The sequence below is a fragment of the Leptonychotes weddellii genome, chromosome X (assembly GCF_054177405.1).
Source record: "Leptonychotes weddellii isolate Sample4059 chromosome X, ASM5417740v2, whole genome shotgun sequence".
Classification (NCBI taxonomy): Eukaryota; Metazoa; Chordata; class Mammalia; order Carnivora; family Phocidae; genus Leptonychotes; species Leptonychotes weddellii.
This window is the reverse complement of record NC_138385.1, coordinates 97,381,871-97,402,514: the sequence shown is the minus strand read 5'-3', so window position 1 is coordinate 97,402,514 and position 20,644 is coordinate 97,381,871. Positions and strand designations below refer to the sequence as shown.

Sequence of the window (20,644 nt, the reverse complement as noted above, 5' to 3'; positions counted from 1 at the left end):
AAGGGCAGAACAGAGTAGTTGCAACAAAGACTGTGCGGCCTGCAAAGCCAAAAATATTCACTCTCTGCTCCTTTACAGGACATGCACGCTGACCTCTATGTCGGAGAGAAGTGGTGTTTGTCCCACTGGGTCATTTTCAGTGGGGGCTAAAGGAGTTCGAGCAGGAGAGGACATCTGACTCATTCAAGGCATGTGCGTTGAAGTTCAGTTGGGTTAAAGACAGGACAGAAGAAAACAGAAAAAGGCAAAAAACGAGGCAGTTTCTCTAAGTGAGGACTTTAATGAACTGAACATTATTAGTGACATCAAAACCAAGCATAATATATATGAAATTATCATTTTAGGTCAAAAGAAAATCTTTCATGTTGGCAACAGTACACGTCTTGCTGACTTCAAGTGGCCAACGTATTACATCCAGCCCTGAGATGGGCCCCCTGGGACTTTGGTGACATGCTTATTTCTCCGTATAAGAGAAATTTCCCTGAGAAAATGCACAGAAGGAGAGATTGAGTGAATCCAAGAGGAAGAGGGGGATGGCTGGGTACCCTGCGCCGCGGGCTCAGAATTTGAGCGGAATGACCGGCCAGTACTTGGGCCGCTTCCTGTCACAGTGCTTGTCGAAGCTCAGCTGCACGGCGGCCTCCATGGCCTGGATCTTCGCGGCACTGTCCCCATACAAGCGCTTCATCTCGGCCTTGCGCCGCTCGCCAGGCCTCTCGGACGGGGGCTCCACTGAGCGGCGGGTGCTGTAGTACAGGTCGTGGTCGGCGTTCACGTAGTCGTCCAGGCGCTGGGCGTCCAGCTGCTGCTGCCGCCCTGAGAACGAACGGACACGGGGCGGGGTGGGGGGTGAGCCCGGGGTGCGGCTGCTAGCTGCACTGCCAGGTCGGGCCTGGCTGCGCCTGCCGAGACACTCACTAGGTTCTAAGGCATCAGCCGCACGCCAGTACCCGCGTGCCTAGGAAATGCACTGATCGCTTATCCGGGAGGCTAAGGCTGCCCCGCCAGACACGGCGAAAAGCCGCCAGGAAACATGTCACCCAGCACCATCAAACCTCCGCACTGAGCCCCGAATACAGCTCTGTCCCTTTCATCTATGCGGCCTGCCCACAAGCCGCCCAGCTGGGAAGGGCCGCCTGGTTTCACACACTGTACCAGGCCAGCAGGGACACAAAATGCTTCCTGCAAAGTCCAGGGTTGCAAGAAGTAATACTTCCGCCCACAAATGAGGTGCTGGGGTGGGGGGAGTCAGCCCCGTGTTAGAGGTGCCGATTTCATAGTCACCTCGAAAAGAGCAAGTGCTGGTGTCTATAGAATTGCAGCCCTGATCCCCAATCCTTCCACACAGCCAAAGCACAGAGCATGCCAGGAAATGGAGTCACGTAATTCAACACCTGCCCGAGGAAACAGGGCTGAGCCAGGGCAATTCTGCCAATGGAAGGAAGACCTGACTTCTAAGCTTCCTGCTATATTAACACAACTGCAAGTGCGCCGACTTCCTCACGATGGGATTTGTCTTTCCCCTTCACAGCTTAGCTTCGGCTAAATTTCAAGTGATAGAGTTACCGGATTTTAATCCTACTAATTTAAATGGATTCTTGTAAAGCAAAAAATTCAGTATATTCTCCCCTGTATAGTTTTTACTACAACAAGTCCTACTTTTATTTTTATGTATATAGAAATAACATTAACATATCAATAAGAGAACACTGCATAAGGTAAAATTTAGCCAACCGATAGATTTTTGTAAGTGACTGTCAGGAACAGAGAAACAGATAGTAGAATGCACACATCTCTAGCTACTACTGCGACTGAGAGAAATGCTGCTGAATAAGGAGTGAAGGTGGTTATAGGGGATGAAACAATGACATACATCATTCTTTCCTTTTTTTTTTTTTTTAAAGTAGCAGAATGATAGCTTAGTGTAGAAGGGAACCCAAAAGTGAGCAGCAAGATATGTCTGTGGCTAGGCGGTCACGCTCCTAAGTTCGTTCTTCGCACATATCCCCTTGGAGTTGGAAGGAAGGAGTTTTGGACACTTGGGAACACGATAAACGTGGATGGCCATTTCTGAGTTAGCACATCCGCAGCTTCTTTCTTATACCAGGAGGTCACCTACAGATAGGCCAAATGACTGTCAAGCAAGTAAGTGCAATGTAACTGTTCCCTTATCCACAGAAGAGAGATGTAGCTGACTTCCCGTGAAATGCAGAACTGAACCAAAATACTGGCGTGATGTGCAAATGAACAGGAGGTCAATAAACATTTGTCTCTCAGTTTTGGTCTTTTTGCCAAGTCTGAAACATCAGGATGTAAGTTGTTCAGTTCTCACGGGTGTTTAGATTGTGTACCCCCGCCCTCCAAAGACCACTCCTCTGAAAGTGTGGCCTTTCCACATTAGCCAGGGACAGCAGTTCCCTTTGCCTCCTATGGGAGCCTTGGGCAGTTACCAGTACTTGGGCTCATTTCGTCGTAGGCCCAGAGGAAACCATCCCGTGGAGGTGGGTGGGTGGGCAGAGCCTGTGCATCCAGAGGACAGAGGTTCCCAGACCGCAGTCCTTTTACTCTCACATTTGTCCCAAGACTATAATCAGCCTCACCGACAGATCCAGTGACACAGCAGATGTTCAACTTCCTGTCTAAATCGGAGTCCTTGCGTTTACAAGTTTTAATAAACACTGGATCCACGCTATCTTAGCAAGTGTTGCTCTCTATCGCCGGGATATGTGAATTTAACCTTCTTACTTTTGCATCTTTCTTTCTTTTCCTGGTAATTTAACATGGTTCTGCTACTCTTCTGACCAAAACTATCTTAACAGGCAGGCAATCAGTGTAACAATCCTACATCGAGATGTTTTTTCTTACGGTTGACATCTATCAACGAAACACTGTTCATACGAGCCAAGTGCAGCCGCTGGTCAACGTAGCCAGTGCAGCTTTCCAAGTTCACACTTGGCAGGTGCTCATGGGTTACCATCACAGGGTTTCAGCTAATGAAGCTCATTTCGTGTAAGAATAACAGAATAAAAGGCACAGGCCTCTGCTCTCAGTTGTCTTCTTGTCTCTCCTTCCTGTTCAGGTTTCCTTATGAAAATTTAAGACTCAACCCTTGTCCTCTCCCTGCCTCTCAAGAGGCTTGGAGCTTTCCTGGTTTTCAGCATGGTGGTTAGTTGCCCTAAAGCACGGACCTAAGGGGCGGGAAGCCTGTCCCCTGCACTGACCGGCTAGTGCTAAAACCTGCCTGTGGAAGTCATGCATGGGGAAAGGGCACGGTTGCCTTCACCACCCCCCACAGTCCCCAGCCCCGGGAGGACACAATGCCTGACGCTAAGCAGGTGCTCAGGAAATGACTGTTGAGAGAAAGCCTGGACAGAGGCCATACATTATTTTTGTAAACAGCTGTTTCTTCCAGATGCTGTTAAAGAAAAATGATGACAACTCAGGGATAGAGAAACAGATGCTCAAATCTCAAAAGGTGCTGGGCAGAGCTCCCCTCCCATGGGTTCCTCAGAGCCTCCATAGCAGAGAGGCTGCAGGAGATGGGGGCACCAGTGAGATGGAGTCTGATCTTGTTCCTTTATATCTGAATCACTGTGCCTCTACTTACCTAAACACTTAAAAAAAAAAAGTCCTAAGGCTAGACTACAAATTTGAAAACCAGTCAGCTTAAAATCAAATGCCCTCAGACTGGCTGGACATTGGAAGCTACAGCTAGCACCTGGAAGTACTTCAGCTTATGCTGACTTAGGGGACCAAGCAAACCTTAGAACAGAATATACTCATTTGAAGGCATCACTTACTGTCTTCTATTTATTGCTTCCTTCCTCCCAGTGAAGGAAAGGATTCTCAATCACTAGCAGTTTTTCTTCCTGTCAAAACAAGGTGAGGGCTCCACCAGATGGAGAATCATCTGACTGAAGCAGAGAAGTAGAACATCACACTTCGGACATAACAGGTGCCACGTCATGGAGAAGTTGATCATTTTTTACTGAAAACAGCTGTGGGACTCAATGTTACCCAGGGCTTGTTTTCTTATAGGCTATTCAGTCATGGGAACTTGTTTTAATACAAATCAGAATATATTTTTAGATTCCAGATTTAATACAGGGCTGGAGTGGGTTGAATAGTGTGCCCTCCCCCCCCCCCCCAATTCACATCTACACGCAACCTCAGAATAGACCTTTTTTAGAAACAGGGTCTTTGCAGATGTAATTAAGGATCAAGATGGGATCATACTGGATTAGTGTGGACCCCAAACCCAATGAGTGTGTTCTTATGAGAGACAGAAAAGGACACATCGAGACACAGGGGGGAAACCGTGTAAACAAGGAGGCAGAATTGGAACTATGTCCCCACAAGCCAGTGAACGCCAGGAGCCACCAGAGGCTGGAAGAGGCAAAGCCCCAGAACCTTTGGAGGGAGTGGGTCCTGCTAACACCTTGATTTCAGACTTCTGGCTTCCAGAACTAGGAGAATAAATTTCTGTTGTTTTGAGCCACCAATTTATGGTCATTTGCTACAGCAGCCCTAGGAAACTAAGATAAAGGTTAATATGCATATAGGGCTAAAACAAGAAAACAGTAACATCCTCTGAAGGAGAAATGCTACTGGATCTCATCTGGGTTCAGGACATATAACCTTGATACTTCCCCCCTCGATCTATAAATTTACATGATGCTACCACCAGTGTGGACTTACAGTCTCCAAAGGAAAACAAAATCATGAGGAGTGACTTGGATTTTAGAAGACCTGACATAGCAGGAAAACATTCATTCAGTATTCCACAGATAATTAGCCCAAAGGCAGAACATTTTGGAAGACAAAGCACTAAGACAAATGAGTGCTGAAGAACATTATTTTTCCTCATTTTTCTAGGATTAGCATGTCTTTCTGATTGTATTCTCTGCTATGTTGCCAGAATTACTGATTTTAGCACAACCGAGCACAAGCACAGTCTGGATTTATTATCACGAGTGACTCATTTCTGGCTTGTCAGCAACACACCCGGAACACAGGTGCTCGCCAGCCGGCCTGGAGCCATTTCTGCTGGGTCTTCGTCCTCACCTCCCATCCCTCTTCCCCTGACAAATGAAGTCAGTGGATAATTGCTGTTTTCACTTTTAGAATAAAAGTGCATTTCCATCCTGCCCTTCCACTTTTCTACAGCCTTTTATATGCATCTTCCCCCCGGCCTGGTTTTCCGGACTTTGAGCATCTGAACTAGACGACACACACACACGGTGGAACTGTGCTCAGTCACAGGATGCCACGCTTTAATTCCACCCACTAAGCCACAGCGGCTCATTCAATACTGAGCTGTGCGTTGCACTAGATCCTCCAGGTTTTCCACAGAGGGTGGGCTGAGGGCGAACTGGATGGGCTTGCAGCTGACTGACTGAAGGTTCGGTCATGAAAACTGGTCTAAACCTTCCAGCTTCGGTGGACACAACATGATGGAGATGTCTCCCATCAAATGTCTAAAAGCACCTCCGGGCCCTGTGGTAAGAACAGCACTTTGAGTGCTAAGTGGGGAGTGGACTTATCCCCTTTCTTTCTCTCTTGATCCCAATTAACCCCCTCCCTCAAAGCCTAGAGCACACTCCATTTTCCACCATTACCCCGTGAAACTTCTCTGATGGCTGAGTTCACTGGCTCTACTCATCACTGCAAAAGTACCCATGGACCAGACCATAGATGGCTCTTCTAGGTATCAGTTTTAATTTGATTTTGTTTCCTCTTCCCGACTGGGTTTAAGCTCTTTGTGAATATGTCTCTCTTTTGACCCAACGGTTACCCCCAAAACACAGGGGATAAAATCTGATTGGCTCAAGCCTGAGACAACAGTGGTGGCGTTCATTTCGGAGGGTCTTCTTCTCCACTGGGAATGATAACTTTCACTCATTTCCCCTCTAAGTACTAGGACTATAACCTTGCAGTCTCAATTGATGGTTATTTATGACTAACACGGTACTTTTCTTAACCTAACAATAAACATTTTTCCTAAGAAATAACTGAAAACACAGCTGACCTTTAAAACTCCACAACTGTCTACTTTCCCATAAGTAATGTTACCAGTGAAGTTTTGAATAACGGAAATATCGCATTAGGAAATGACATATAACATAATCAAAAGCATGTCTGTTCCCACCACACAGAAGGAGTTCTTTATTTATCCTACTTAATTTTTTTGTTATCATTAAAATATGTTAGAGATTATCTGGAAGAGCAGTAATCACAAACAAGAACATGCTGTCCAGTATGAAGGATTTTATTCTAAGAAAAAATTAAATTTAAGACTCAGATGATGATGAATTATGTAACATATATATTCCCGTGGAAGTGAATAATACCGAAAAATCAAGTTTAGCTATATTTTTCCCTGCTAGTGATATTTCATAAAATTCTGTGTTCTCTAGATGATCCATATTCGAAGTTGAATTTGCCTTTACTGAATAAGTAGCTTCTAGTGGTTCAAAGAGCAAAACAAAACAACTTTAACCAAGTATTCACACTACTTAGGTCCCTAATCACTACTAAAATATATCCCAACTGTGTATGTAGCTAAACTTCCATGAACATTACTAGTGAAGGTAATGGGTTGGAAAGCACGATGGGCATTCACACTGCTTACATCTGAGTTCCATCCCTCAGTGCTGCTTGAAGGAACAGTATGGCACAGTATTCATCCTATATGCTACCAAAAGTGCTGGTGAAAAAAATAATGCCCATTGTTTTTGGTGGTACAGGGTCAGGCCCCGGCAGCTTCTAAATCTTTAGCAGTCAGATTAGACTCCGACACCACAGCATGTTCTCGCCCTTGCCAGACAATGTCCACATCTCCCAAAGACCTGATAATATTTTCAGGGCAGACCGCAGGACACCAAAGCATCGCGGAGACCCTATGACAAGCAGTTTTCAACTATGCTACAATTATACATTTACAAAGCACAAAGAAGCAGAAGCTTGATGCGTTTAGTGCTATTAGTAGTATGGAAGTGGGTTCATTTTTCCATGTATTTTACTATTTTGTCATCAGGCAAGAATGTCCTTGAAATGGATTAAAAGTTGTGTTAATGACTACTTTGATGAAACTGTGTTAACGACTAAACTGGATCGACACCAAAACTTTAATTCTTTTGCTTTTTAAATATTCTAAGTTAAGAATTTGAAAAGTGCAGACCAGAAATGACTTTTTTTTTGAAGCCACAGAACATCTTTTTTAAAAATAATGCAGAATCTCAATCAAGCACTAATTAACACTGACAGCATCAGAGTAAAATCAGTATATGGTTAATAATCCACACTAAAGGATGAGTAATTAGCAACTCACCATAACAACTCACATTTCTTGGGCACTGACTTCGTACCAAGCATGGTTCTCTAACTTATCTTTTATTATCTCATCAAATCTTCATAATTACCACTCCATTAATTAGGACCCCCTTCCCCAGGTGAGGTGACTGAGGCACAGACTGATTAGGGTAGGTGACCCACAAGCTAAGAACCTCGGGCTGATAAGTGGTGGAGGCGGGCGGGACTCTGTGGCGGGAGCGGTTCTGCCACAGCTCGCTTGGTATAATGTTACAAATAATGATGTATATATTGAAGAATGAGGTTAAAGATGAAGGCTGTATGGGTTTTCACAAAATTCCCTTTTTTATTGGTTTGCTGTCTAGATCATGGTAAAACAAGTATGTACCAGTTTCTTCAAAGGGATGGCAAGACCTGTGTAGTTCACTTCATGTCCCACTCACAGACTGCATTTGGGACAAAGAAAATTCTCACAGGGGGATTGTATTAGATTCCTAGGGCTGCTGTAACAAAGCACCACAAACTGGGTGGCTTAGCATAACAGAAATTTCTCATCTCACAGGTCTGGAGGCCAGAAGTGTGAGATCAAGGTGTGGGCAGGGCCGTGCCCCCTCTCAAAGCGCTAGGGAAGATCAGGTCCAGGCCTCTCTCCTAGTTTCCAGTGGCAGAACTCCAGTCTTCACATGGCCTTCTTCTTGGGTGCATGTCTACCTTTGTGTGCAAATGTTTCCTTTTATAAGGACACTAGTCATACTGGATTAGGGCCCACCCTAAGGACCTCATTTTAACTTGATTACCTCTGTAAAGACTCTATGTCCATATAAGGTCACATCCTGAGGTTGGAAGGGGGAAGGTTAGGACTCCAACGAATCTTTTTTTTTAGGGAAGAAAATTCAACCCACGACAGTGATGATAACAGTGCAATCTGGAGCCCTGAAGTCAACTCAGCAGATTTGGGAATAATATAAAACAAAATATGAAGTTCAACAAGTTTATAAAGCATTCAAAGCCTAACTCACTTCGTAAAATGCCCCACACAAGCAAAGCAAATTTATCACTTTCTGGGATATTTGAAAACCTCTGATTTAAGGGTCATAATTAATACTGAAATCATTCACTCATTCAAAACAGTATTAAGTGCCAGGCATGACTTAGCAGGTAATTTTTATGATTTTTTTTTTTTTTTTAAACTTACCTAGAATTCTACCTGACCAAGGCAAGAGGAGGAACAGGGATGGTTCTTAGCCATATCTGTAACTGAACTGCTGACGTTGGAAAGACACATTTTGTTACTTTATTTTCATCATCATCACATCTATTTTTTATTGAGTAACTATATATCAAGTTATTTTACATTAGCAGATAATTCAAAATGGCCTTTTGGATGACTGGGGTTTGCTTCCATCCCTAATTAGAGCTGCTCTCATAAAAGTACCCATCTCTGGTGGGAAAAACACGTTATTCTAACCTATGGTAAGGACAAAAGAAACCGCACATCCATCATATTTTTTCAAAAGCTATGAAAAATGGCATTCCAACCAAATGTGGACATGCTTGAACACCTCCTCTCCTTCATCGTTGGAAACTTTTAAGACACTAAAGGGCACGATACTTCATACAAAGCCCACTGCTCCGTTCCTGGTACCCCATGGGGATCGATAAGCCCATCATCAGGAAAACACAGATCAAAGATGGAACCGAAACTTGCCCATCCCCAGACTTCTATGTTTCTGTTTATTTATCTTGTTTGTTTCTATTTATTAAAAAAATCCTAAGTAAAATATCATATAATTAGGGCTCAATAAAAACAATATTGAGACTACATACTGGTTACAAGGAGAAAAGCATTTGTGTATCTATTTGAGACACTTCAAATGTAAACAGTCTGGTGAATTTTCATAGTAAGGAGAGTACAACAAGCAGTTCTTGTTCTTTGTAGCAACTTGGTAAGAAACCAAAAAAAGGAAATTCCTGCTTCGCTTCTCTAACCCTAAGAGCAGACTGTTTTGACATGGGATCAAACCAGAAAGGTTCGAGTCCTAGACATTTTCTCACTGTTTAGGTTCACACTGACCTCTACTCTGAATGGTGCTTAATAATTAAGACCTGGGAAGCCTGCTTCTCCCTCTCCCACTCCCCCTGCTTGTGTTCCCTCTCTCGCTGTGTCTCTCTCTGTCAAATAAATAAATAAAATCTTTAAAAAAAAAAAAAAAATTAAGACCTGGTAGCTCACTAGCACCAGGGAAGTCTCAGAGCCGTGTACCAGTGAGGTGACAGCAGTAAGTTAAAAACCTAGCAGTCTCAGGGACAAAACCTAATCCCTAAGTTTGTGCTAGAGGAAGCATCGCAGAAATTGGGAGTCGGGGGCGCCTGGGTGGCTCAGATGGTTAAGCGTCTGCCTTCGGCTCAGGTCATGATCTCAGGGTCCTGGGATCGAGTCCCGCATCAGGCTCCCTGCTCCTTGGGAGCCTGCTTCTCCCTCTGCCTTTCTCTCTCGCTCTGTCTCTCATGAATTAAAAAAAAAAAAAAAAAAAAAGAAATTGGGAGTCGGACAGACCTTGATTTGAATCCCACCAGCTGATTACTAGTTGTGTACCATGGAATTAGTCAATCAGCCTTCTGAAGGGTCGCCTGCCTCATTTGTGAAATGGGTGGAATGCCCTTGAGGGGCTACGGTATAGATTAGGGAGCACAGGCACACCCATGTGCACACTGCCCCCCCCCACCTGCTGTCTGATGCTCAGCAGATGGCAGACGTACCACTAGCACAAGCTTTGTTCTGAAGCTAAAAAAAAAGGCCTGTCTTAAAATGCCTCTGGAAACTGACAGAGCTGAGGTGGGACTGGATGTGGAATGTGAGGAAGTTATAAAATAACTTAAGGGAGGAAGACAATGCACAAGGCAGGGCCAGCAAAGGAAGCGCGCGCGGCCGGGTGCACACTTACGGCGCTCTTCCCTGTGTCTCTCGGTCTCGGCGAAGTACTGGCGCAGCTCCTCCGTGATCTCCATGTTGCTCAGGTCGCACTCCACGCCCCCGTCTGACTCGGACTCCGCCTCCTCCGTGGCGGGCCCAGCTCGGCGTTCTCTCGGGCGGGCTGGTGGATGCTGCCCAGACCTTCTGGAATGTGCAGAACCACAGTGCGAGTCCGTGGAAGCCGGGACATGGTCACGAGAGGGCCGAGGAGATTTGGCCTTGTTAGTGTAAGAGCTCTGGGGAAGAGCTGCAGGAGGGAAGGACCACGGGCAACTGAAATACGATTCCACGGCCTTCCTGTAGGCACCATGGTGGCTTCGCATCCAGGCCATCGCCTGATGATAATGTCGCCAGTATCTTGCATATACTGGATGAAAAGACCAAGGCTCAGTAGCTTTCCGGGATGCCACCTACAGAATAAAGGGAGGTGGAGGCTAGATACCACACAGTTCTTCCTCAAGAGAACCCTCAAATATTGGACTAAACGACACGTATCTACTGAGTATCTTCTACATACCGACTACATCAGGATGCTACTACTGGGCCAAAGAGGACACAGGACAGGTCCATGCCCACAACGGACACCAAGTACATGTGCATGAGATACGCACAGGACTTAGTTTAAGGTTATGGCCACGGTAAAGTGGGGACAGAGGCTAATTATCATCATTTTTAGATAAGATGTAGGGAGAGATACTGACGTCAACCATCTTGGCCCTCTCTACCCACTGTAACTAAACGACTAGTTCCAAGAACCACATGGACGAATGTCTTCTAGTCCCTCCCTCACTACCCCCTTAACATCTGCTGGTCTGGCCCACTCCTCAGTGCCTGGACAAAAGCTGTCTAGCAACCTACCCAGTGGTGCTTTTACTTTTAGCTTTTGGATGTATTTGTTTCTTTGGTCTTCTCCATCATGGAATGAGAATACCAAGACTCTAAAGGCTAAAATCTACCCTTTCCTCATGAGTTAAAAAAGAAAATCTTACCTCTGCTGCCATCTCTGATTGTGGACGTCCAAACGGGCACTGAGACTAGGAAAGAACAACCACAGTGCAAACATCTGGTCAGTACACGTGGGTGATATTTGTGGCTACTTCACGGTTTACAGAGCAGCTCCTCAGAGGCTGCCTCTTCCAAGTACCATGCCTGATCTTCACGCAACATATACTATAGGGCCCTGGCACCTGGGGAGGGATCCCCTTAGGTATGATTAAGTGGCTCAAAGGACACTGCATTTTTCAAATATTTGTTTACCTATTGAAAGTAGACTGGAAAGAACCATAGTTAGTAGCTAGTACCTGTATAAAAAATAATAATATAGAACATGAACTAAAAATATACAACTATTACTTAATTTATTAATCCTTAACTCATGCCGATGCCTATTTAAATTAACTCTAGATGTCCCCACGGCTTGAACAGAATACATCTTGCCGACTCACTGGAAATCATTGTTGGGTCTTGCCTCAGATCTGGGACTTGGAGAAGCCTCTCCAAATGAGATCTCTCTCCAGCCTGGGTTGTGCCCTGGGCTTTAAGCCCCCAAATGAGCCTTGTTTTGGTTTGGATTGTAGTAAGCATCTCTCAGCCAGTGTGTGACACCACACTCTCCCTGCCTAATCACTCTGCGTCTTTGCAGGAGAAACTGTTTCATGGAGACTCCCCACCAAGTGCCTGCATAGAACGCCTTTGCTCAAGAGCCTTGCTCGGCCAGGATTTATCCCTTTCTCCCCTACCTACCTGCTTGTGATTTATTGATATGGCAGAAAATACCTAAAGGTAAAGTTTAATCTGCAGCTGTACCTTCTATGAACTATTTAAAACGATTTTTTCTCCTTCCTGTTCAGGACTTCAGAGCTACTAAAATGCCAGCATACATCAGAATGTACTTTAAAAAAAAAAAAAAGTTAAACAAAATATCCTGGGGTATCTGGCTGGCTCAGTCGGTAGAGCATGCAACTCTTGATCTCAGGGTCATGGGTTCAAACTCCACACTGGGTGCAGAGATTACTTAAAAAAAAAAAAAATTAAATAAAAAAACAAAAACAAAAAACACCCAAAAGTAATATCCTAAAATGCACAAGAAATGAAGCATCTGTGAGATGAAACCACTAACACAATGTAATGCTGACCAAACAGCTACTTGGGTTTTGAAACTCTGGGAAATCAGATATCGAAGGAGGCCTGTTTTTCCTCCTTCACTTAATTAGAGGGCAGAATTTAAAAATCTCTAAGCCTTAAGAAATAAACTCGACTTATTTTGTAATCTCTATCAGATGTTTTACTATGGTTAATGTGGAAAACTGAGATGTTAAATTGACCACATCTTTTAAGATTTAGCCTGAAGAGAACCATTCACTTTCTTTTAAAATATAACAGGCTTTCCAATAGGCTATTTCTAAGAGGTTTGACCCGATCTTCTGTAAATTTATTTTTTTTTTTTAAAGATTTTATTTATTTATTTGAGACAGAGAGAATGAGAGAGACAGAGAGCACATGAGAGGGGGGAGGGTCTGAGGGAGAAGCAGGCTCCCTGCTGAGCAGGGAGCCCGATGCGGGACTCGATCCCGGGACTCCGGGATCATGACCTGAGCCGAAGGCAGTCGCTTAACCAACTGAGCCACCCAGGCGCCCTGTAAATTTATCTTAAACACAGCCCACACTTCCTGTTCCTGTTCTAAATTCAGGAATACACACACATGCAGTGAATGTAAACTGGAAAAAAGCCAACCAATGCAGTGAAAATATAAGTGTAAATTAAGTTCACATTACTTTAAAACTGTAATTTAAAGGTTTAAAACGTGAGCAATTATCTGAAAACCTGGCTAACTGCCTATGTGCTTTACAAACTACTAAAGAAATATAAAAGTCAATACAATTAAGGGGTTAACGACCCAGAGAAGTAACACTAACACAAATGAAATTACAGTAGAAATCAGTACATACTTGAGTGCTAAACTGTAAGGTGCAGCCTGGAAGTGGCTAATTCATTCCAGCCCGGTTTCGTATTTGTATCACCGAAATCTGAGTATTTTTCTGAGAGTCTGCAGCACATAATGCCTTTAAAGTGAACACCATGTGTGTCTTAATCAAATTTGTTTTAGAGATTAACAAGTAGCATAAGAATTAAATTTGAAAAGTCTAGGAGGCATCTGCATGTGTTCTGGAAATCAAGAGTTTTGAATCTAGACTTTGATGCCTCATAAAACGTACTTAGAACCAGATCAATGTAAATATTAAATATCCTGAACTGGGAAGTCTGGATTCAGCCTCAAATATGCCATAAACATTATTGTAATTGAACACTACTGCAGACCTTCGGAAATCCTGTTTTTATTTATAACTGGGAAAATCCTGCCTGGCTTTAAAAGTAATAGTACCAGTATTGTGAAAATGTACAAGATGGCTTATGAGAGGTTCCACTTTGCAGAGCTAGAAGTGTAGGCATGTGCGATCAAGTAGATAATTGTTTAAGAGGCTCCAGCGTAATTCATCACGTTCACCAGGCTGCTTGAATGTAAATGGCTGTGATTAAAGGGGGCATGGAGAGTTAATCTGAGGAGAGGCTACTTATTTATGCCTTTGATTTCGACAAATAATTTGCTAGAAGGGCTGCCATGTTACACTGCCTCAGAGATCACGCAAGGCAATGCCCTAAGCGCTTCTGCAAGAGGAAGCCAGGGCAGTGGGCTGAGATGGCTGAAGAAAGCCGATTCCAGGGTTTGGAGCACAAGCAGCTCTGATTCAGCCTGGTGCACCAGTGCCCTATGAAGTAGACCAACTAGTCGGCTCAGGCACTGGCCTCTTTCAGGACCCAGGCCATTAAGGAAAGCTGAATTTATCTTAATGATGGAATACGGGCATCTTTGACATCGATTTTATTCTAATAGTGCTTTCCTGTTTTGGCCGCTGGGACACTTACGATCAAATCTGCTGCCATTTTCCGGCAAGTTAAGAGTCCTGGAGCTGTGTGTCGCATATGCTCATTCACCCCTGGCTTTATTATTCTTCCTCCCCAAATTCCCAAACCTATGTATCATATTCTTTTACATTTTAAGTATTGGAAGATTCCTAAAATCCTACAGATATTCAATTAAAAGTAATTCCTGAGAATGAATGACAAATTAAGTAAACTCTCAGAAATCAAATGAAAGAAGGCCTAGAAAAATATGTCTAAAGGAGTAGCAGCTTACACGCAGCTTTATAATTACTGGCTTCTCTTTCCAGCATTACTCTTGGAACTTAATGCCAGCAAAATTTTTCTGTAAAGGGTCAAACAGTAAATATTTTGGGCTTGTGGGCTACATACAGTCTCTGTCACACATTCTTCATTTTCTTTAAATTTAAAAACAATCTGGGTGCCTGGGTGGCTCAGTCGGTTAAGTGGCTGTATTCGGATCAGATCATGATCTCAGGGTCCTTGGATCGAGCCCCGCATCGGGCTCCCTGCTCAGTGGGGAGTCTGCTTCTCCCTCTCCCTCTGCCTGTTGCTCCCTGGCTCGTGCTTTCTCTCTCAAATAAATATCTTTACAAATAAATAAATAAATTTAAAAACAACCTTTTGACAATGTAAACACCATTCTTAGCTCCCAGGCAGTAACAAAAACAAGCTGTGGGCCATCCTTGGCCAGTCCCTATTTCATGTGAATACATTATTCAGCTGCACTGACTCTGCTTTCAGTACGCAGGGGGCTCTCATTGTTGCTCGCTCTCCACTTGGCAAACCATGGAGGAACTTTGTGATTCTCACTTGTCTCATAAATGATTAGGCTTGGAGTAAGCCTAGTGGAAGCAAGACAACTGTGATGATGATCACCAGCAATCTTGGTGACCAGTTCCTAATATCTGGGACAAAAGAATTGTCTCCATGACTAAATAAGGAACTTGGACTATTTCTTAAAGATCTACATAGATATTTAAAGACTTAATTTAAAAAAACCCAAACTCCTGCAATCAATTGGGCTTAGAATGCACGTGTAGTGCCATGATTTCTGACGGAGGCCCTACTAGCTGCCATGGGCTGGACAGCAACCCAACAAGGATGGGGAGCAGGAGAGAGCTCCGAGTCTCTTCCCTGGAAGAAGGAATACAAATCCCTTCCTGCTAAGTGCATCAGTTAGCTCCTAAGGGAAGGTGAGAACCTCCTCTAAGAATGGGTCCTGTGAACTTTTTCAAACCGGCTACTCTTTCCACACAGAGAACTTTAGGACCTAAAAAAAATGCCTGGGTTTCTGAAAAGCCAACATGAAACTAATTCTAGACATTAAAACAACACTTTCAGCCACCAGTTCAAAGAGAAGCAAGCTTATGGTTACAGCAGATTTAGATGCCTTTCAAAGGTCTTTAATTTTATCTTTCATTCGCCACCTCTTTGGGAGTGTCTCCTACTCTTGCGGCACACGTCTTCATGGACTGAACAGCAGCTTTCCTCCTAATGGGATGGCGGAGCTGAAAGAAAAGAGGATGGCAATGTCAGGGCAGGCTGGGACCCACAGTTCACCAAAACGGCAGCCCTCCCCGGCGAGCACAATGGCATAATAGTCACTACCCAGCTGAGCCCGGGCGGGCACAGAGACCGAATTCATTGTCTGTCCTCAACCACCAGAGAAGGAAGGAAAAAAACAGCGCTGAGGTCATTCAGGAAACACTGTCGAGGCCCGGGGCCCACAGGCAAGACAGTGCTCTGGGTCTTGAACCATATATTTTCCCATGTAGCCTTTCTTAAAAAACACACGCATTCTTCAATGAATCTGCTTATCCTGGAAATGTATTTTTAAATGCATAAATATACATGAGGAATAACAGACAAGAGCTTTGTCGTTTTCAATGGAAAAAATCCAACTATTTCCATCAAGTCATTAAAAAATTCCACAAGTAATGTGGCTTTGTTGAAAGGTAGGGAGAGCATACATATTCTTTTTACTGCGTATTTCTATTCCTGTAAATATAGGATCTAGGATGTGTCATCGCAACCAATAAATAAAATAAAAGCACAAATTCCCCTCAAACAATAATGTACACTCCGCAACTGGATTTCCTCTCTATCCTCCTTTTCCAGCAGAATTCTGAAAATTAAATACATGAAAGCTCACCTGCTTTGATTTTTGCATAGAAACACATTGGAGGTCAGTCATTAAGTTATGCTGGCTAAAGCCCCTAAAGTCAAACCTTTCCGATAAGGCTCCCAGTGATTTGGTTCTCTGAACCAAACATATAATTTGGAGGATCTAATTTAGGCCTTCGGTATATGTTTCAGGGTAGAAGGGGGTCTGCTGGAAATTGCTCAAAATAAATGAAGGTACAATGAGAAATGAAAATTACATGAATTGAGTCATGTGGGGTTCTAAGGAATTTCTGTATATGTAGTAATAACCCTATCAGAGAAGATGTCTTCCAATAATGCATACACCAGTAGGAATTTCCTCAACTAAGATAATAAAAGGTTTTCTGACAGCATTGCTTCCGGCCCACCACCCCCGGCTGCCTGATGGCAGTTTCAACTGGCTTGATGCACTCATGGGCTCCCTCCTGTGGCTTAGCATGGTCCCTGCTGGCTAATGTGGACAAAGATGGCTCAAGACTGAATGTCCTCCCACCCTCAGGAGTCCAGCCTCTGTCTTATGGCCAGACAAAGGCCTCCCACAAGGGCACATACTACCCCCAGTTCAGAGAGCCCGCACCTCTCTGTCTACAACAACCATCGTTAAAACTGATGGGCGAGGAAGCCAAAAAAGTTTTATTTCCTTTTCATTCCTTCAACCCCAAACTCTCTTCCGGACGTTGCAGTTAGAATGTCACAAAGGAAGGCCCAGCATGGGGAAGGAGGAAGAATGAAAGGACATAGTTAAGCGTTCCTCTTTTTTTTAAACACAAATAACTTTCCACCCACAGAACGGCACTGTTTGTCAGCAGAGTGATGGATTTGTGAGTGGATTTATTTGCAAGTTCACCAAATCCCCATGTGCCTAAAGTCAAAATCTTAAGTGAAATAGGAGGCCACTCAAAAACAAAGTGGACCCTCTGACTTATGAACACAACACGCAATGGGAGAGTTGAAAACGGGGATAACAAGAAGGACATAATAGTAATACAACTCAAACGAGGAAACAGTTAAGTTCAATTCACTGCAAGTTTATCGCTCACAAAGCAAAACCTAGTGTGACTGTAAAGGACTAAGGGTTAAACAGGCAGGTTATGCAAGTTCAGAGCCTATCAGCAAAAGCCATGACTAGTTTAAAGTGGTTAAGCCCACCAGTAGATTTCAGGAGCTTTATTTCAAGTTTACTTCTATAAACACATACATGGTAATTCCATTTAATCGCTGTGTTTTCTGAATTTATACGGCACTCACTACATCCCACTCATTTAATCAATTACTTGTAGGCATGGATTCTGCAATCTATTTCTTTTAAATTTCCTATTTTCCTTCCAGCATAAAAACCATAGCTATATTTTCCTGCCTTTGGATGCTGGTGAGATTGTTGTTTCCTGATAATAGTCTCTCCTCCTCCTTCTACCCTCCCTAAATAAACTGTGTAGCTAGTCACTCAAGTAACCGTACAGCTCCAGATCTTTTTGGAAAGCAGACGTTTAAATACATTAATATGTTTTCAAAACTATTTTTAATTCATCTGATATTTGATCAACCACAGTTATGCTCTTTTTTCACTTGTCCAACTGTTTTAATTTCCCATTGGAGAGAAGGGGTCCAAGAGTTCTGTACCTAGTTTGTAATCTCTCCAGCCTCCACTCTGGCCTTAATTGTTCAGTTTTCCCCCATCCTTCTTATCTCACCCCACCCTTAAATGCTGGATCCTAAAACCCAAAATAATCCTTCACCATCTGTAAAACAGTTTTAGAATGAAAATTTCTCTCTGGAGCTTTAGTTTATATACTTTCCCAGCACAGCAATGAACACAGAGGAGATCTGTATACCTTATTGTGAACCTGTCTTCAGTTACTATCCCAAGTCACTAACCAATGATCTTTAAAAATATATGGTATCTCTTGTCATTGCCATCCCAAAGGGGCTGTTATAAACTGTATTTGCAAATGTTATCTCCACCCCACAATTCATGGAAATCCTGAGAGTAACTAAGCCCAGAAGTGTTATTAATCTTTGGTCTAGACTTTCTAGTAATGTTCTGACTTAAGGTGCAAAACAGCTGAATACAAAACCTAGCCTATGAAACAACTTTAAAAATCATTCTTGAAACAGATAAGATTGTTCAGAACCATCTGATCTGTACTAAGGAACTCCCAAGATTTCAGAGCTAAAAGGTACTTCGTTGGTCCCTGTTCAACTCCACTTAATTACTGAGGAAGTGGGCAAAGACCTTCTCCACCTCCACGGGTAAGGCGCATAAAAGACCACAGGTGCCAAATGTTCTCTAGATAATTTCCACCAAAATTTCTGACCTCCCAAAGAGGTCAAAGTGGGAGGGAAAAGAATGAAAACCCCAAGTTTTGAGTAGAAGGGCCAATATTCCAGACATCCCTCCAAGGATGAGGCTGCTCTGGGCGACGTTCTGTTCAGGTACTGGGCTGTATGGCCTAAGTCAGAATTCATCCAGACTTAACACAGTGTTACTCAGCACCTCAGAATCACGTGGGGGAGGGGGGAGTTTAATAAAAATGCCGATGCCTGGGTCCTACTTCTAGAAATTCGAATTTAATTGGTCTGGGATGGGCCCCCGGGCATCAGAATTCTTAAAAGTCATCCAGTGATTCCGAAGCACGGCGGCTGAGAGTCTCTGGAACCAGTCCCCTGTCACAATTAACCAGCAATGATTTAGGAATCTCACGGGCCCCGCGGGATGAGGCTAATTACGACAACGTGACAGACAAGCCCTTGGCTCTCCCGCCATCTGCGGAAGCCAGGGTCCGGGGCCTCCAGGCTCCTCCCTCACTCCCCAAAGGAAACCCAGCCGTCCCCGGAGTCACCTCGTGGGCTCGTTGCTCGCGGATCTCGGGCGGTGGGCGAGCAGGGGCCTATTTCCTGTGAGGAGACCGAAGGGGCGCGGGAGGGAGGGGCTGTTGCCCGGGAGACCAGAAATGCACTTCCGGCGAGGATCACGTGACACGCGCGCCGGAAGTCCGCGCACGGCGCCGCTGACGCCACGTCCGCTCCGCGTTCTGCGCCACGTGTGCGTGGGGAAACTGTCGTGAGATGAAGCTCCGCCTTCCGGGGCGGAGCGTAGGGAAACGCTGGAGGAGGGTGATGGGCCAAAGGTCCCGGCGCGACTCCGGCGCCTTGGCGCCGGGTCTCCACCTGTACCTCGGGTGACGGGTCTGGCGCGGCGGGAAGACGAGGGTTGTTTCTGCACCGCCCTCGTCCCTGGGCCAGTTCCTTGACTGTCGACTTTTCACCCTTCTCTCAGCTCTCTTATCTTCCTCTTTTCTTTAGTTAGCCTTTTCTTTCTTTTTTTTTTAAACTGGCAAGGCTAGAGGTCGTGGCCCAGGAGGACACGCCCAGGCTTTGGAGATAGCGTTTAGTTTATTAACCTCGCGAGCCTCGGGTTCTCGCCCGTAAGATGTGAATAATCCCTAGTGCAGTGCCTGGTGCGATATAGCCGACCAAAGTTAGTACCTATTAACATTATTTGTATTGCAGGCATTATCAGCAACACTTGCCCTGTTAGCATCACAGAGGATTCGTTAATAACCAAGCAAAATCCACCGAAGTCTAAGTGGCATATCCTTTCTGGGGTAATAATTTGGCAAACCGCGGCAAGAGCCCTAAAAAGGGCATACTTTTGTCTTAGAATTTTCACTTCTGGGAATTCATTCCAAGGAAAAGCAGACGTTAAACCGGGTGTTCATAGCAGAATTATTTTTAAAAGTGAAAACGAAAAAACAAGTGCTTAATAAGAGCAAGTGGCTAAGTCAATTAGGCTCTACCCGTGGCGTGAATATTACTACCTATTCCTATATTACAGAAGAATCAAACTGTATAGGAAATTAACATATGTACTGGCTGCCTACTATGTGTCAGGTATTATTCGGTATCTGCACTGTCCATTGCAGCCACTAGACGCGTGTGGCTGTTGAGAGCTTGCAGAGTCTGAGCTGAGGTGTGCTGGAAGGGTAGATCACACCGTGGATTTTGAAGACAGTATGAGACAAAGAATATAAAATACCTTATTTTGCCAGTGGTAACATGTTAGGGAAGGACTGTTTAGGTTAAATAAAATGAGATTAAAATTAATTTCACCTTTCTCTTTTTACTTTCTTAATGTGACTGCTAGAACATTTGAAATGACATAGGTCCCACGCATCATTATATATTTCTATTGGACATTGGTATTCTATTTACCAGATATACAGTGGTGAACAAGACCGTTTTTGTCCTCATAA

At 44.1% G+C, this 20,644-nt stretch overlaps 1 protein-coding gene across 3 annotated transcripts; it reads right to left on the bottom strand.

Moving 5' to 3' along the window:
- Positions 1 to 260: 260 nt before the first annotated feature.
- Positions 261 to 19,384, bottom strand: GEMIN8 (gem nuclear organelle associated protein 8). Of its 3 annotated transcripts, XM_081809153.1 has the most exons (6): positions 19,232 to 19,370; positions 15,656 to 15,736; positions 13,235 to 13,348; positions 11,275 to 11,319; positions 10,257 to 10,695; positions 261 to 816 (listed from the first exon to the last, which is right to left on the bottom strand). In XM_081809153.1, the coding sequence occupies exons 4-6, from the start codon at positions 11,284 to 11,286 to the stop codon at positions 560 to 562; spliced, it is 708 nt and encodes a 235-aa protein (XP_081665279.1). In that variant the 5' UTR covers positions 11,287 to 11,319; positions 13,235 to 13,348; positions 15,656 to 15,736; positions 19,232 to 19,370; the 3' UTR covers positions 261 to 559. The 3 variants fall into 3 exon arrangements, with proteins under 3 accessions (XP_081665279.1, XP_081665278.1, XP_006742365.2); XM_081809152.1 differs by lacking the exon at positions 13,235 to 13,348 and having other exon boundaries at positions 15,677 to 15,736; positions 19,232 to 19,384; XM_006742302.3 differs by lacking the exon at positions 13,235 to 13,348 and having other exon boundaries at positions 19,232 to 19,383.
- Positions 19,385 to 20,644: the final 1,260 nt, after the last annotated feature.